The 19,292-nt window shown below is 38.3% G+C and overlaps 1 protein-coding gene across 1 annotated transcript in view; it reads left to right on the forward strand.

Annotated features, from left to right (window-relative positions):
• Nucleotides 1-19,292, forward strand: part of MALRD1 (MAM and LDL receptor class A domain containing 1) — a 397,632-nt gene that overhangs the window by 152,021 nt on the left and 226,319 nt on the right. The window contains exons 19-20 of the mRNA XM_008268638.4: nt 2,749-2,859; nt 6,490-6,703. Of these exons, the coding sequence (XP_008266860.3) occupies nt 2,749-2,859; nt 6,490-6,703 (325 nt within the window). The remainder of the gene's footprint in view (nt 1-2,748; nt 2,860-6,489; nt 6,704-19,292) is intronic.

Here is a 19,292-nt window from a genome sequence, read left to right on the forward strand (position 1 = left end):
TGTTTTGCAGAAGGACAGGGACAGCCAAGTATAGCCATGACTGAGAAGCAACCTGTAAAATCAGCTCCGCTCAAAATGGCTGCAAAAATTTAAATACCTTGAGAGAAATCGAGCCAAAGATGTGAAAGTTCTCTGCAATGAAAATTACAGAATGTTAAAGAAATATGAGAAAACACCAGAAAATGTAAAAGTCTTCCATATACATGAATTGGAAGAATTGAAATCATCACAATGTCCATATTACGCAAAGCAATTTACAGATTCAATGTGATCCCAATCAAAATACTAAAGACATTCTTCTTAGATCTAGAGCAAATGACCCATAAATTTATATGGAATCACAAGAGACCCTGAATAGCTAAAGCAATCTTAAACAATAAAAATAAAGTTTGAGGCATCACAGCACCATACTTTAAGACATATTACATGATCATTTTAATCAAGACATCCTGGTACTGGCACAAGAATAGACAGGTGGACAAATGGAATATATTAGACACCCTTGAAATTCACACATTTGCAACCAACTAATATGGAGAACATCAGGAGAACTCTGTAAGACATTGGCATAGGCAAAGACTTCTGGGCAAGACCCCAAGGCGCACACAATAAAGGCAGAAATAGACAAATGGGATTATATCAAGCTAAGAAGCTTCTGCACAGCAAAGTAGATTCTCAACAAAGAGGCATGTTACAGAATAGGAGAAAATATTAGCAAATTACACAGTAGAGGACTAATATCCTTGTTATATAAGGAGCTCAAGAAACTCAACAAAACAAGCAATCCAGTTAAGAAACAGGCTAAGGATATGAACAGGCATTTTTTAAGGTATGAAATTCAAATGGCCTAAAACAGATGAAAAGATGCTCAGGATCACTAGTCATCAGGCAGATGAAAATAAAAACCACGCTGAAGTTTCACCTCAGCCCAGTTAGAATAGTTATCATCTAAAAGTCAAGTAACATACTGGCAAGGATGTGGCGGAAAAAGATACCTTCATGCACTATTGGTAGAAATGTAAGCTAGTATAGCCATCATGGAAGAAACTATGAAGATTGTTCAGAAATCAAAAAATAGAAATACCATATGCCTCAGCCATCTCACTCCTGGAAACTTACCCAAATGAAATGAAATCAGCATATGAAAGAGCTATCTGTATCTCTGTGTTTATTGTAACTCAATTTACAATAGCTAAAATATGGAATCAACTCACATGACCATAAACTGATGACCAGATAAATTGTATATGTGTGTAATTAAATACACATATGTGTGTATACGTATATTTACATATAGTATAGATTACTACTCAGCCATAAAAAAGAATGAAATCCTGTCTTTGTCAACAGAATGAATGCAATTGGAGACTGCTATACTTAGTGAAATAAGACAGTCCTAGAAAGAGAAATATCATGTTTTCCCTGATATGGAAAGTACAAAATATATGGTGTGTATGAGCAAAATTGACTTTTTGAGATTTTATTATTGTTATAGTCCTTTCCATACTCTGGAGCATCTGTGGTTTTTCTACCTACTACTTTATTAATCCCTTACTTAGGAGAGGGTTAAACTTGTGATTATAAAGTAAATTGAAAGTATGTCACTAGAAAATTAAAAGAAAATGAGAAAAGAAGGAGGAGGGAGGGTGGGAGTGAGGTGGGAAGTATCATTATTCTCTTACAACTGTATATATAAAATTAATGAAATTCGTTCCCTTTTTATAAATAAAAAGTAAAGCAATTCTGTGAAATAATAAGCCGTCTTTTTACACTGTGAGATTTTTCTGTTTACTATTTCAATTGTGCTCTTGATGGCTTTTTTCAGTCTTAAAGAAGACCTGTGATAATTTGGCTGATAAGACAGATCTGAATTCCTCTTGCTGGTACTAATGTGGTTATGTTGGCTCCAAGGCTCTTGGACGGGGGGCTCCTAGAGTCCCAGTACAGATGGATGTCCACTAATATCACCCATCTGAGCTGTTAAAGTTGAATGGGCTCACACTGTAATATTAAAGCCCATTGAAACACATAGAATAATGAAGGTCATTCTCAAAAGAGCATTTTAGTATGAAACTCCATTATTCATCATCTAATGATACAAATAATATCTCATAAAATATCAATTGCTACTACTATAAGCTTTTTAAAAATGTAATATAGTTGAGTTCTTAATTAGATTGGACTAGCTAACATATATATCTTGGGACTAGCAACACTGTATACCCTTATTACATAAGGCTTGTAGGATTCTCTGGGAGCACAAATGCCCTAATTTATGGTACAAAACAAAAGTGCTTGGCCGGCTCTGCGCCTCAATAGGCTAATCCTCCGCCTGTGGTGCTGGCACACCGGGTCCTAGTCCCAGTCGGGGCTCCGGATTCTGTCCCGGTTGCCCCTCTTCCAGGCCAGCTCTCTGCTATGGCCCGGGAGTGCAGTGGAGGATGGCCCAAGTGCTTGGGTCCTGCACCCCATGGGAGACCAGGAGAAGCACCTGGCTCCTGCCTTCGGATCAGCGTGATGTGGGCCGCGGCGGCCATTGGAGGGTGAACCAAAGGCAAAGGATGACCTTTCTCTCTCTCTCTCTCTCTCTCTCTCTCACTGTGTGCCTGTCAAAAAGAAAAATAAAGTGCTTAATGAAGACTCTCAGCTCTTATCTCAGCAACATCATGTGGATATTCAAGTTCTTGACAATCACTTAGAAAACTATTGAAAATATTTCAACTTTGTTTACCTCGTTTGTCTCCATAGGTGCTCATTAAGAAAGGCAACGTTACTTCTAAACTTTGGGCTCAGACTGGCCGGCAGGGTGCACAGTGGAAGAAAGTGGAAGTGTTTTTAGGCACTCATTTGTACACACAGGTTTGTAATTTTAATTGGTTATGTGAGGAGGAAGATTCTCCACCCCTCTTAATCTTGATTTATTTCCTTCACTCCAGTCCTGTCCTGCCATTCCCTTTCTATCGTGAAATATGAATGCATAGACTTAAGACAACATTACAGGTGGGGTTTTCCCTCAGGTACTTAGAATTCTAGAATGATCTAATTTCTTAGAATTAGATAATAATACTTCTTGGAATATTTAAATTGAGCAGCAATCGTCTTCCCTCTGCATTAGCTTTCTATACTTTGCTCTATTTGGCAAGTATATTCTGAGACTGTAGAGTAATTAAATTATTTCAAACCTGATTGAAAAGGCAGTGTGTGAAAACAGTGTGTGATTAAACTTCATTATAGGTAATTTACCTAATTCAGAATATTGAGAAATATAATAATATGTGATGCCATATTTGTCTCCATGTATTATATTATTGGTAGGATGAGAACTATACACATAAAATAAAGTTCAAGTCGTATAGTAATTAAAATATTTAAAATCAAAATAATAATGTGCCAAGGTATTTGGTATAGGTTCTATTTTTTTATGGATTATGAAAAAAGGAAGGGATATATGGGCCGTGATTTTGTTGGGAATTTTCTTTGAAGATAAGACTTAAAATTAAAATTTGAATAAGCAAAGTAAGAGCCTTTTAAATAGGAAATATTTTATTTTTTAATTTTTAGGCTTAATTTCATGAATTTAGAAATAATCATCTCTAGTTAGAATGGATAAGATGCTTGTTAAAAACTGCATTTCCACTGTTCTTCATGTGTAACAGGAATAGCAAGTTGATTTTGAATGTTGAGTAATTGCATGAACAGTTGTGAACATTCTCTGACATGTCAGCCCCTTTCAACTGCCATGGAAACATGGATTGCATAGAACTGCATAAAGGCATTGACCCAGCATTATGGCCGGTTTCTTGGAGTGACAGGAATATGAAATCCCATTCACATATGTGTGTATATATATATATATATTGCCTTTCACTGCAATCTAGTTTACCTGTGAATCATTTGCAGACAATTGAAGTAGATAAAAATAAGTTGAATTTGAAGAAATTATACATTAATTTAATGGCCTTACACAGTAAGAATTTTACTATTAGAAGGATTATAACTCTTCAGTCTCTAGGAGCTTTAAATTTAGACAGGAAGAATCCTCAGCAAGAACATGTGGAGATCTCTGCTGCTGTCAGGGGTAGGGTTGCACACTGGGTAGTGACCTCCGTAACTAGTTCTGTGCACATAGAATACAGTCCTGTGCTGCATAGTGATGTTTAGGTCAATGATGGAACATGTAAATGATGGTGGCCTTTGGAATTATGTTGCCTATCAATGTCATGGCTTAGTTTGTGTAAGCACTCTCTCTGATGTTCCCACGACAATGAAATTGCTTAGTGATACATTTCTCAAAATGTATCCCCATTGTTAAGTGATGCATGCTTGAATGTTTATAGTGAAATCATGTTCAAAAGAACATTAAGGGGAGCTTCAGTGTGTGGAATAAATTACTTAACATTTCTGCAATTTTAGCTTTTCACATGTTGAAATTGAATGAAGTATATCCACATTGCTAGAAAGTTAAAACCAAATGTTAATAGCTAGTGGACATTCACTGTTTGATGTGGGTCACTCATTTCTATAGTAAAAAATTGAGACCTTGCTATGTGCAAGTACATTACACTTGCCCAGTAGATACAGAGATGAGTCCCCACACTGCTAATGATTCTTCCTCCATTCTTAAAACAGTGTTACCTTTAGCCTCAGAGAATGTTTCCAACTGTTAAGAAAAAGCATAATCTATTTTTAGACATTGCATGCCAAAACATCACTAGGAAACTTGAATTGTTTTATTTGGGAAAACTCAAATTTAAATATTTAATCGATTTTTTTTATAATTGGTGCAATCACATCTAAAGCAATTACTACATACTGAGTGCTACATTTTGCTTGAAACTTTAAATGTCTTGTTTTCAGAATAATCCTATGAGGCATATACTGTTAGCTCTATGGAGAACTATGTTGAAGTTAAGTAAGTTGCCCTAGTTTATGTAACTACAAAATGGCAGAGACAGACTTTAAACACAGGCAGCCATCCAGAGTCCACATAGTCTACAGTCCAATTGTTATGCATATTACTGCCAAATCTTAAGTAAAATATGTATCTGATTTTATTCTACCTGAAAAAGATGCATCATCATTTTTCTTCTTAAAAAATACTTCACAGTAATCAGTATTAATTGTGGAATTCCAGTCAACATCACTTGGACATGGCAGACAGCTAAACTTTTGACTACTGGATAGAAATACTTCATAGTGAAAAGCTGATGAGTTAAATGTTCAGATTATCCAAATAGTAGTGTATCTTTCTCGTTGTGGAACAGCGTTACCCGCTCGCCTGGCCCAAATTCTCTTCTAAGACAGGGTGTAGTCCTGTTTATTCTTCCTAGTTTCACATCTTAGTTATTCCCAAATACTTCAACTGCCTTAAAATTTATTTTTCTTTTCTATCTCATCTTCTGTGAAGAATAATTTATTCTTTTTATGTAAATTCATTGTGCAAAAACCTGTATTTTTATTTAGCTAGTATGGAAGGCACAATTTTAACTATACTGCCCTCTCACTTTAAAAGGGAAATAATACTAACTCGCATAGTAGTATAAATTATACATCATTTTCAAATTCTTTCAAGAAAAAGTTACTTAGGATTGATCAAGAGGGGTTTAGGAGATTGGTATCAGTAAATATTTTGTATGAAATAGCTAAGGTACGCTTGATCCAAGTTTTCTTTGAAATCTATGAATATGTCATGTGTTAATGTTTTAACTTTTAATGGAATGTCATGGAGACAATGAAGTAATTCCATTTAGATCTCATAAACCTAATAATGAGACTTCAGTTCCATGAACAGTGTCCACTGTTGATCCAAGCAGTGGTATTGTTACAAAATAAAGATAGGATTGTTGAAAGCTTCAGTGATTCATTATTTTTCATTACTTCTGCCAAGTCATGTATGTGGGAAATTGAGGCCAGGTAACATGACATATGAGGATTATGTCTATCACATACATTAATCAAAGACTAACCAAAGTCATTTAAATTCAAAAGATGTGGCCAATTTACAAAAAAAAAATCTCATGGTATTGAGTTTTACCATCTTTGAGCTTTCAAACTATTCAGGTGGGCATGGACCTCAAGAGTGGGAAGAATTGAGTGAAATAAAGGATGTGCTTGTATATTTTTTCTTCTAATTCATTTCGACTGATTGAGCTGCTTCCTTGTGTGATGAGGCTCTAAGGAATGTGCAGACCCTGTTTTGGATCTAGAGACAGCAGGGGCATCAGTGTGGGTTGTTGACTGGTGCCAATGTTATTGACCCTGTAGCCTAAAAATGCTAAATGTAAGACAATTGTATTGCCACATTCGCATTTTTAGGTGTTGAAAATGGTAAACTTTGACCCCTAACTTCTCGTGGGTCACATTCAGTATGGGAACATTTTTGGTGGTTGTCAGGTTGAATTTTGATTTTAATATTAAGTTCTTGCACCAAGTTTTGAACATCTTGTTTGACAGCTTCACCTCCAATTGACATTTTCTTTTTGTTCTTAGATCGTCTTCAGGGCAAAACGTGGTGTCAGTTACATGGGCGATGTAGCAGTGGATGATGTTTCCTTTCAAAATTGTTCACCCTTACCCAGCCCAGACAGAAAATGCACTGCTCAAGAATTCACGTGTGCTAATAAGCACTGCATTGCGAAGGACAGGCTGTGTGATTTTGTGAATGACTGTGCTGACAATTCAGATGAGACTTCTTTTATTTGTGGTAAGTGGGAGTGTTCTGCTTCCTCAATTTTGCCTTTATTTCCAGCAATCTTATTCAGTAAGTGTTTCTGTGTTGAAATGTACAGGGACATATATTTCAGTAGCAGGGGTAGGCAAGATGATTGGACTAGTGAAATGCATTCCTTTCTTAATACTTAGGATTTAGAATTAATTTAAAACTACTTGATGGATTTTAGTATTTATGAAGTAACTAGAGATAAATCTGAAAAAAATTATCTTCAAAGACAAAATGGAAACAAGTATTTACCAAATGGAAACAGTTTTTTTTTTTTTTTTTAAAAGCAAAATATTGATCAGAGTCCATTTGAGCAGATCTGGCAAGCTACCATTCTTTAGTCCATTTCATAGTATGGTGTTGACTCTAGTGAATAATCATGTGACAATTAAAAAGCTTTAATATTTTATATAAAGTGATTTCCCAAAGGAGATGGAGGTCAGTGTTTGAAAATTTCTGATGGATATAAAGTCACACTTAAAAGCACCTTCTAAAACACCCTTAACTGATTGAACATATATGCTATTTAGATTGGCCTGAAAATTACACAAAACAGTGTATTTGTTGCCTTATTTCACCACACATGAGAAAAATATAAATTGTCAATATGCAGTTTGACAAATTTTTTGCCTTAGCATAATTTTGTACTACAGTTTGATATTATTTCCTTCTTGACACTGAAAATGAAATATAAAGAACAGTTTCCATATAATAAGAGATCATGGGGATGGTGCTATGGCACATTGGGTTAACATCCTGGCCTAAAGTGCTGGCATCCCATATGGGTGCCGGTTCAAGACCTGGCTGCACCTCTTCTTTTCCTTCCTTCCTTCCTTCCTTCCTTCCTTCCTTCCTTCCTTCCTTCCTTCCTTCCTTCCTTCCTTCCTTCCTTTCTTTCTCTCTCTCTCTCTCTCTCTCTCTCTCTCTCTCTCTCTCTTTCTTTCTTTCTTTCTTTCTTTCTTTCTTTCTTTCTTTCTTTTACAGGCAGAGTGGACAGTGGGAGAGAAAGACAGAGAAAAAGGTCTTCCTTTTTGCCATTGGTTCCCCCTCCAATGGCCGCTGCGGCCGGCGCACCGCGCTGATCCGAAGGCAGGAGCCAGGTGCTTATCCTGGTCTCCCACGGGGTGCAGGGCCCAAGGACTTGGACCATCCTCCACTGCACTCTCTGGCCACAGCAGAGAGCTGGCCTGGAAGAGGGGCAACAGGGACAGAATCCGGCGCCCCGACTGGGACTAGAATCTGGTGTGCCAGCGCCGCAAGGCGGAGGATTAGCCTAGTGAGCCGCAGTGCAGGCTGTGCTCCTCTTCTGATCCTGCTCTCTGCTATGGCCTGGGAAAGCAGTAGAAGATGGCCCAAGTCCTTGGGCCGCTGCAACCGCATGGGAGACCTGGAATAAGCTCCTGGCTCCTGGCTTCAGATTGGCACAGCTCTGCGCGTTTGGGCCAGTAGGGGAGTGAACCAGCGGTTGGAAAACTCTCTCTCTCTCTCTCTCTCTCCCTCTCTCTCTTCCTCTCCTTCTTTCTCTGTGTAACTCTGACTTTCAAATAAATAAATACATCTTAAAAAAAAAAAAGAGCTCACATTTCAGAACTTCTAACTTTCAAAGCCATTTTTGTTTACTAATTTCTGCTTGGTTTCACTGAAGCCCTGTGAGGTAAGTATGCTGGAACAGATCCTAGAAATGCTTTCTGTGATTGAAGTTCTCAGCAAGAGTGGTGAAGGTTTTGTGATGTTCATGAAACTAGTACTGACAAAGTTGGTCCTAGAACCCAAGTGTTTTGATTTACGATCCATTGTTTTGTCCAGACATTTAACATTTCTGTGTAAAATTGATTTTAAATGTCTTAGAGCAATCTTCGTACTATTACATGCTAATTAGTTCCTTTATTTGTGGGTTATTAGAGTATCCACTTTCATCATACAAACTGAACAAAAATAATTGGATACAGTTCTGTCTTAATCATTATTTTATGCATAGTTTATGCTATATTTTTAGTGTATTTTGCACCAAATGCTTTCAAATTTTTTTCATTGACATTTTCATTTGAATATCAAAGAGATCTATTAGGTTATCAGTTAAGACCAGCGTTATGGTTTTAAATTGTATTTGTAGTATTAAAAATGTATTTCTTTCCCAGAGAAGTTACTGAGTGAAAGTTTTTTAGAATGTAAACATCTAAGTAAATCTTTCATATAAATCTTTGTATCCAGGCTCTAAGTTAATGAATATTTGTAGGACTTTCTATCTGTAATTAGAAAAGGAACTGATATACTAACGGGTTCAGAAATACATTGGAAACTTACTCTTGATATTTCTTTAATAGGGAACATAGACAAACGCAATCACAAGCTTTTAGAGGGTTAGTTGTATCAAAGGGTGCATTTTGATGAACAGATTACCAGATCCCTCTCAGCTAAAAAATTGAATTAGTTCCACAAATTGTGTTTGGAAAGGAAAACATTTTCTGCTCCTTTGAGCAAATAAACAAAACGTCTTGATTAAACCCTTGAAGTAACCGGAATTTTTACAGTGATTCTACTGGAAAGATTTCTTTATACATTTAATTGCTTGCTTTTATTGCACATGTTAAGAAATTAACCTGTATTCCAAGTCTGCTGATTTTAAATGTTAGGTTTTAATTAAAGAGAGGCTAGGATCTGCTCCATGACTTATGAGTAGTGTTATTATCCAGCTTGTGCTATAAACTTGGATGTCTAAATTACTCTCCGGGGAATAGGAACTGATTTCAAAAGATTGGCCAGTAACCAACCAAATCTTTGGACATAAAGTCTACAATGGATTTTTTTTTTTGAGTATTCTAATAACTTTGAATGTGTATCACAACTATAGAAAACTTTTGAAATATTAGAAAAGTACCTTGTAGGATAGCAGAAAGGCTAAAAATCTCTTAAAAGACAAAGACATCTCTAATGGAGGGAAAGAAAACAATCTATTATAACAAACACCTAATGCCTTAATATTCTGCACATCAATGTGAAATCTAAAAACCTAATCTATCAGAAAAATTTTAAATGTATTTGTTTTATAATTTGAATGATATTACTAAAAGAGGACACAGATCAAAGAGTGATTAGTGTATTTAAGAACTTAAAATCTTACTTGTACATGACTCTGGTTTATAGAGTCCTTTTGGAAACTATTTTCATTTTCCAATACATTCTTTTTTTTTTTTTTTTTGACAGATTGGACAGTGAGAGAGAGAGAGAGAGAGAGAGAGAAAGGTCTTCCTTTGCTGTTGGTTCACCCTCCAATGGCTGCTGCGGCCGGCGCGCTGCGGCCGGCGCACAGCCCTGATCCGAAGCCAGGAGCCAGGTGCTTTTCCTGGTCTCCCATGGGGTGCAGGGCCCAAGCATTTGGGCCATCCTCCACTGCACTCCCTGGCCATAGCAGAGAGCTGGCCTGGAAGAGGGGCAACCGGGACAGAATCCGGCGCCCCGACCGGGACTAGAACCCGGTGTGCTGGTGCTGCTAGGCAGAGGGTTAGCCTGTTGAGCCGCAGTGCCAGCCTATTTTCCAATACATTCTAATTAGTGTATTTATGAGTATTATTGATATACAGTTGAGAATATCTGATGCCTCCCCCAGTGATTCCATTCTACACTCTTGTAAGTAAAGATACATAATATTTGATCAACATAATTAGTAAGATGCTGAACATAATGAATATATCTTAAATTATTTACCAACTGCAAGTTGGGGAAAATATTTGCAAACCACCAATCTGACAAAGGCTTAATATCCTGAATATATCAGAAACTTAAACTCAACAACAAAACACCAACCATTCCAGTTAAGAAACTCATTAGACAGTCTCAAAAGTACAAATGGCCAGTGAAGATATGAGAAAATGCTCAAGACCACTTGTCATCAGGGAAATACAATTCAAAACTACAATGAGTTATTGCCTCACCCCTGTCAGAATGGCTAAAATATGACACACAGAGAAACAAATAAGCAAACAACCAAAAGACAGGAACATATTGTATCAAAGAGATACCTGCACCACCATGTTTATAACAGCACTGTTCACAATAGCCCAAATTTGGAAGTAACCAAGGTGTCCATCATCAGATGAATTGATAAAGAAAATGTGGCACATACACAATGGAATAGTATTCAGCTATAAAAAATGAAACTTTGTCATTTGTAGTAAAGTGGATGCAACTGGAGGATATCATATTGATTGAAAAAAGCCGTACACAAATATTGCAGGTTCTCTTTTAAATGTGGGAGCTAAAATTGTTTTATTTTTTATTTTGTAAACTTTTATTTAGTAAATATAAATTTCCAAAGTACAGTTTATGGATTACAATGGCTTTTCCCCCCAATAATTTCCCTCCCACCTGCAACCCTCCCATCTCCTGCTCCCTGCATTCACATCAGGATTCATTTTCAATTATCTTTATATACAGAAGATCGATTTAGTATATATTAAGTAAAGATTTCATCAGTTTGCACCCACACAGAAACACAAAGTGTAAAATACTGTTTCAGTACTAGGTATAGCATTAATTCACATTGAACAACACAATAAGGACAGAGATCCTACATGAGGAGTAAGTACACAGTGACTCCTGTTGTTGACGATGATGAGATAGAAGAAATACAAGATTCGGATTTCAACAAATTTATGATAAGAACATTTAGAAGTTTTCAAAAACAAATTCTTGAACTACAGAAATCCTTACAGGACAGGATAAAATTGTTTTAAAAAGGAGAGAGGTGCCTGTGTGGATCAGTATTGCTACAAATATAGTATTGTGAAGCTTTGTTTTATATATTTGTCAAACTAATGATGAAGAATGTGATATTATAGTTTTAATGATCTGTGATGACTTTGAAATTCATGGCAAAGGGGCCGGCGTTGTGGCTCACTTGGTTAATCCTCTGTCTGCGGCACCGGCATCCCATATGGGTGCCAGTTCTAGTCCTGGTTGCTCCTCTTCCAGTCCAGCTCTCTGCTGTGGCCTGGGATAGCAGTGGAGGATGGCCCAAGTGCTTGGGCCCCTGCACCTGCATGGGAGACCAGGAGGAAGCACACCGCGTTCTAGTCCCGGTCGGGGTGCCAGATTCTGTCCCGGTTGCCCCTCTTCCAGTCCAGCTCTCTGCTATGGCCCGGGAGTGCAGTGGAGGATGGCCCAAATTCTTGGGCCCTGCACCTGCATGGGAGACCAGGAGAAGCACCTGGCTCCTGGCTTCGTATCAGCGCGATGCGTCGGCCGCAGTGTGCCGGCCGCAGCAGCCATTGGAGGGTGAACCAACAGCAAAGGAAGACCTTTCTCTCTGTCTCTCTCTCTCACTGTCCACTCTGCCTGTCAAAAAAAAAAAAAATGTCCATTCTCCCAAAAGCAATTTATAGATTCAAGGTGATACCAATCAAAATACCAAAGACATTCTTCTCAGATCTGGAAAAAATGATGTTGAAATTCGTATGGAGGCACAGGAGACCTCGAATAGCTAAAACAATCTTGTACAACAAAAACTAAGCCAGAGGCATAACAATACCGGATTTCAGGACATACTACAGGGCAGTTGTAATCAAAACAGCATGGTTCTGGTACAGAAACAGATGGATACACCAATGGAACAGAATAGAAACACCAGAAATCAATACAAACATCTACAGCCAACTTGCATTTGATCATGTATCTAAAACCAATTCCTGGAGCAAGGACAGTCTATTCAATAAATGGTGCTGGGAAAACTGGATTTCCATGTGCAGAAGCTTGAAGCAAGACCCCTACCTTTCACCTTACACAAAAATCCACTCAACATGGATTAAAGACCTAAATTTATGACCAGATACCATCAAGTTATTAGAGAACATTGGAGAAACTCTGCAAGATATAGGCACAGGCAAAGATATCTTGGAAAAGACCCTGGAGGCACAGGCAGTCAAAGCCAAACTTAACAATTGGGATTGCATCAAGTTGAGAAGTTTCTGTACTGCAAAACAACTGTCAGGAAAGTGAAGAGGTAACCAGCAGAATGGGAAAAAATATTTGCAAACTATGCAACCGATAAAGGGTTAATAGCCAGAATCTACAAAGTGATCAAGAAATTCCACAACAACTGTGGTGACTCTTCCTCCTTACCACAGGAGAATTAGGCAGGCTGCCTGCAGCTTGCCTTGGTCGAGGAGGGGAAGTGCGCCACCTGCCACTCAACCTTCCCCAAACCTCTGGGGACAATCAGATGCGGTGGGGAGCCCAGTCAAAGCAGGATCTCACTTTATTATAAAAGGGAGGTGTGTATATAGCTGTGGTACAGAGCAAGTGGATGCGGGCAAGGGGTGGGGTGATATGATGTGAAAGGGTTTTAGTCACTCCTATTATACCACCTTAATGATCATTAGGCAAAAGGGCCCTGGGGCTGGGTCTTTTACTGCCAGGGATTTGAAACTTAAAGACAGGTTTTCAAATTCGAGGCAGGCTCAGGAAATTTCCTCTAGGCCTCTCTGGATTTAGCCTCCCCCACAACAACCCACTTAAGAGATGGGCCAAGGACCTCAATAGACATCATTCAAAACAATCAAATACCTTGGAATAAACTTAACCAAAGACGTTAAAGATCTCTACGATGAAAATTACAAAACCTTAAAGAAAGAAATAGAAGAGGATACCAAGAAAAGGAAAAATCTTCCATGCTCATGGATTGGAAGAATCAATATCATCAAAATGTCCATTCTCCCAAAAGCAATTTACAGATTCAATGCAATACCAATCAAGATACCGAAGACCTTCTTCTCAGATCTGGAAAAAATGGTGCTGAAATTTATATGGAGGCACAAGAGACCTCGAATAGCTAAAGCAATCTTGTACAACAAAAACAAAGCCGGAGGCATCACAATACCAGATTTCAGGACATACTACAGGGCAGTTGTAATTAAAACAACATGGTACTGGTACAGAAACAGATGGATACACCAATGGAACAGAATTGAAACACCAGAAATCAACCCAAACATCTACAGCCAACTTATATTTGATCAAGGATCTAAAACTAATTCCTGGAGCAAGGACAGTCTATTCAATAAATGGTGCTGGGAAAATTGGATTTCCACGTGCAGAATCATGAAGCAAGACCCCTACCTTACACCTTACACAAAAATCCACTCCACATGGATTAAAGACCTAAATCTACGACCTGACACCATCAAGTTACTAGAGAACATTGGAGAAACCCTTCAAGATATTGGCACAGGCAAAGAATTTCTGGAAAAGACCCGGGAGGCACAGGCAGTCAAAGCCAAAATCAACTATTGGGATTGCATCAAATTGAGAAGTTTCTGTACTGCAAAAGAAACAGTCAGGAGAGTGAAAAGACAACCGACAGAATGGGAAAAAATATTTGCAAACTATGCAACAGATAAAGGGTTAATAACCAGAATCTACAAAGAGATCAAGAAACTCCACAAAAACAAAACCAACAACCCACTTAAGAGATGGGCCAAGGACCTCAATAGACATTTTTCAAAAGAGGAAATCCAAATGGCCAACAGGCACATGAAAAAATGTTCAAGGTCATTGGCAATCAGGGAAATGCAAATCAAAACCACAATGAGGTTTCACCTCACCCCGGTTAGAATGGCTCACATGCAGAAATCTACCAACAACAGATGCTGGCGAGGATGTGGGGAAAAAGGGACACTAACCCACTGTTGGTGGGAATGCAAACTGGTCAAGCCACTATGGAAGTCAGTCTGGAGATTCCTCAGAAACCTGAAGATAACCCTACCGTTCGACCCAGCCATCGCACTCCTTGGAATTTACCCAAAGGAATTTAAATTGGCAAACAAAAAAGAGGTCTGCACCCTAATGTTTATTGCAGCTCAATTCACAATAGCTAAGACCTGGAACCAACCTAAATGCCCATCAACGATAGACTGGATAAAGAAATTATGGGATATGTACTCTTTAGAATACTATACTGCAGTAAGAAACAACGAAATCCAGTCATTTGCAACAAAATGGAGGAATCTGGAACACATCATGCTGAGTGAAATAAGCCAGTCCCAAAGGGACAAATACCATATGTTCTCCCTGATCGGTGACGACTGACTGAACACCAAGAGGGAAACCTGTTGGAGTGAGGTGGACACTATGGGAAATGGTGGCTTGATCAGCATAGCCCTGACTGTTAATGAACAACTAAATACATTATCCCTCTTTGTAGTTTTTTTATCTGTTCTACTTAATATGACTGGTTTAGATCTGTAATTGATGCACAGTTATTCTTAAGTGTTGAAAATTAACTGAAATGTGATCCCTGTTGAACATGGTGGTGGGAATGGGAGAGGGAAGAGATGTATAATTTGGGACATGCTCAGGCTGACTTGCCCCAAGTGGTGGAGTTGGAAGCATACCAGGGGATTCCAATTCAATCCCATCGAGGTGGCATGTACCAATGCCATCTCACTGTTCCAGGTGATCAGTTTCAGTTCACAGTTGGTCATGGTGAAGGGACTGGGAGTCAAAGGGAGCACATAGACAAGTCTAGTACCTGCTAACGCTAACTGATGGAGTAAATAAAGGGGAGAGTGATCCAACATGGGAAGTGAGATACTCAGCAGACTCATAGAATGGCAGATGTCCTAAATAGCACTCTGGCCTCAGAATCAGCCCTAAAGGCATTCGGAGCTGGCTGAAAAGCTCATGAGAGTATTTCAGGCATGGAAAGCCAAGACACTCTGGCAAAAGATCTCTGCGAGTGAGATCCCAGTGGAAAGAACAGGCCATCAAAGAAGGAGGTACCTTTCTCTGAAGGGAGGAGAGAACCTCCACTTTGACTATGACCTTGTCTAAACAAGATAAGAGTTGGAGAACTCAGAGGGCTTCCATAGCCTTGGAAACTCATGACTGGAGCATAGGGAGATTACTGATGCCATAGACAGGAGTGTCAATTGGTAAAGTCAACAACAGGAGTCACTGTGCACTTACTCCTCATGTAGGATCTCTGTCCTTAATGTGCTGTACATTGAGATTTAATGCTATAACGAGTACTCAAACAATATATTTCACTTTGTGTTTCTATGGGGGTGCAAACTGTTGAAATCCTTACTTAATGCATACTAAACTGATCCTCTGTAAAAAAAAAAAAAAAAAAAAAAAAAAAAGAAAGAAAGAAATTATCAATTCCCAACTTGACTCTCACTGGGATTAAACATGACAATAGGTCTGCTCTGATTTCATCATCATTTAAAAAAATCATCTATTATTTTTCACTTTATGTTTCTGTGTGGGAGCAAGCTGTTGAAATCCATACTTAATGTATACTAAGCTGATCTTCTGTATATTAAGATAATCGAAAATGAATCTTGATGTGAATGGAAGGGGAGAGGGAGTGGGAAAGGGGAGGGTTGTGGGTGGGAGGGACGGTATGGGGGGAAAGCCATTGTAATCCATAAGTCGTACTTTGGAAATTTATATGCATTAAATAAAAGTTTAAAAAAAAAAAAAAAAAAAAAAAGAGGAAATCCAAATGGCCAACAGACACATGAAAAAATGTTCAGGATCACTAGCAATCAGGGAAATGCAAATCAAAACCACAATGAGGTTTCACCTCACCCCAGTTAGAATGGCTCACATTCAGAAATCTACCAACAACAGATGCTGGGGAGGATGTGGGGAAAAAGGGACACTAACCCACTGTTGGTGGGAATGCAAACGGGTAAAGCCACTATGGAAGTCAGTTTGGAGATTCCACAGAAACCTGAATATAACTACCATACAACCCAGCCATCCCATTCCTTGGAATTTACCCAAAGCAAGTTCTTTTGCAAAGATTTACAATTTAATTACAGGCATTTTATTTTAGTTTTATTGTATAAAATGCTGTTACAATTTTCAAATTTTTAAACAAAATTAAACATCTTAAGATCAAATTCAAGAATATACATTGTTAACATTAGAAATACTCTTATATGGGTATATACTACATAAAGGGTAATAGTGCTATGGGGAATGTGTCAAGCCTTTTTCAGCTCATAGTTCTGCGACTTGCAGTGTGATCCCTAGCAAACTTTATTCTCAACTTCATTTTGTACATCATCCACTCAAACTATTGAATAGAGGTGAGTCAAGATTTAAATAAGATGGCACATAGAGAATGCTCAGACATGACCTGTTACATTCTACACACAGAAGTCCCCTTTCCAACTTGTTTCCTATTTTCCTAAATGTATTTTATTTATATATTTTGATGATTAAATTTATATGGAACAAATAAAGGATTAGGAATAATGAGGTCTTATTTTTAGAATTTTGATGGCAATACCTTAAAAACAATTAGGTTATGTTCATTCAAAATTCTACCTTTGTAAAGGAAATATTATATCCTTATGCAGATATTAACTAATGTACCAGTTATAGCATGCAGAAAGGCAGATTGCTGCTTTGATTGCTGAAACACATGCAGACAAAAATGATAAATATCTTCCTTATTGCACACCTGTCTGGCACTGGCATTTATTGCACATAAAATGCCAGGAGTTGACATGTTCCCAAGACTATTTGCATTGTTTCTCACCTGGAACTTATGAGAAATAGTGAAATGTGTAATTTAACTCCCTCTCTCACAGTAATATGGAATTCAACTTACTCTTGGTTATTCTATCTTTTTTCCTACTGATTTGTTAGAATTATACTATTCCAAGGAAACATGTCTCTAAGACCATGGTAATGATGAAAAGAAAAATACAATTTACTTTGAGGAGACCTGTAGCAATGTTTATATGATTTTTTTTTTTAAAAAATGAGTTATTTTGTAGCATGTGCAGCTACTGGAAAGTACGGTAGTCTGGTCTTTACGGGCTGCTTAATTTTCCAACACAGACAACCGAATTACTTACTTTATAATTCTTAAGACAACAGATTCTTTTTTAAAAAAGATTTATTTATATATTTGAAAGTCAGAGTTACACAGAGAGAGAATGAGAGGCAGAGAGAGAGCAAGGTCTTCCATCCGCTGGTTCACTCCCCAGTTGGCCTCAAGGGCTGGAGCTGTGCTGATCTGAAGCCAGGAGCCAAGAGCTTCTTCTGGGTCTCCCACGTGGGTGCAGGGGCCCAAGGACTTGGGCCATCTTCTACTGCTTTCCCAGGCCATAGCAGAGAACTGGATCAGAAGTGGAGCAGCTGGGTCTCGAACTGGTGCCTATATGGGATACCGGCACTGCAGGCAGCTGCTTTACCCACTACATCACAGCGTCAGTCCTAAGACAACAGATTCTAACCTAGTTGCTGAGTTGGGGTTTAATATTTAGTGAGATCTACTCTGCAGTCCTCTGAAAGGACACTGAGGAAAACTTTAAAGTTCTACACTGAAAGAGGCTTATAAGTCTTGCAGTCGATTTTAAGAAAGAATAAATTAAAAAATGCTTTTAAAATTTTTTTATAAAGATTTTATTTATTCATTTGAGAGGTAGAGTTACAGGCAGTGAGAGAGAGACAGAGAGAAAGGTCTTCCTTCTGTTAGTTCACTCCCCAGATGGCCGCAATGGCCAGAGCTGTGCCGGTTCAAAAACAGGAGCCAGGAGCTTCTTCCGGGTCTCTGACATGGGTGCAGGGGCCCAAGCACTTGGGCCATATTCTATTGCCTTCCCAGGCCATAACAGAGCTGGATTGGAAGAGGAGCAGCCATGACTAGAACCGGCACCCACATGGGATGCTGGCACCGAAGGTGGAAGATTAACCTACTGTGCCACGGTGCCGGCCCTTTGAATGTAGTTTTAAAACTGAATTGGTAGGGCTGGCACTGTGATTTAGTAGGTTAAGCCTCTAGCTGCGACACCCGTAATTTCATGTGGGTGCCAGTTCATGTTCCGGCTGTTCCTCTTTTGATCCAGCTCTCTGTTTATGGCCTGGGAAAGCAATGGAAGATGGTCCTAGTTTGCTTGGGCCCCTGCACCCAAGGGCAAGACTTGAAAGAATCTATTGGCTCCTGGATTCAGATTGGCCAGCTCGAGTCCTTGCAGCCATCTGGGGAGTGAACCAGGAGATGGAAGAGCTCTCTTTGTCTATAATTTTGCCTCTCAAATAAATCTAAAAAAAAAAAAAAAAAAAAAAAAACTCCTGAATTAGCAATTGTATAGAAAATGACATTCTGTTGACTTGGTGCTAGCAAAAATTACTCTGTCCTTGAAAATATCACACATCAGTATTAGCCTGTTAAAACAATTAAAAAAGCATGTTAGTCCTGATGTTTTCTTAAATTTACCACCTTTTGTTGATCTTACAAAAGCTAAAAATGATGATCTTAATCTCATTTTCCTTGTTGGCCACCTTTCTTGCTATGAGATGAGATACAACCAATGTTAATTTTAGTAAGATGAACCCACCAGGGGTATAGAAATAGTAATAAAACTCAACATTTGTTACTCTCCATTTTATTTACTGCAAAGAATATAAAGTTTATGTATTTAAACAATTTTGTATGACCTTTGGTAACTGTGAGAATATATCCAAAAAGAAAACAGTGTTTTGATGTCAAGCACTCAGATTTTGAAATTCTCAGAATCCTATGTAAATAGAGTATATTTTTGTTGAGGAACTATGG

This window comes from Oryctolagus cuniculus, chromosome 13, assembly GCF_964237555.1.
Source record: "Oryctolagus cuniculus chromosome 13, mOryCun1.1, whole genome shotgun sequence".
In the NCBI taxonomy this organism is placed as follows: domain Eukaryota; kingdom Metazoa; phylum Chordata; class Mammalia; order Lagomorpha; family Leporidae; genus Oryctolagus; species Oryctolagus cuniculus.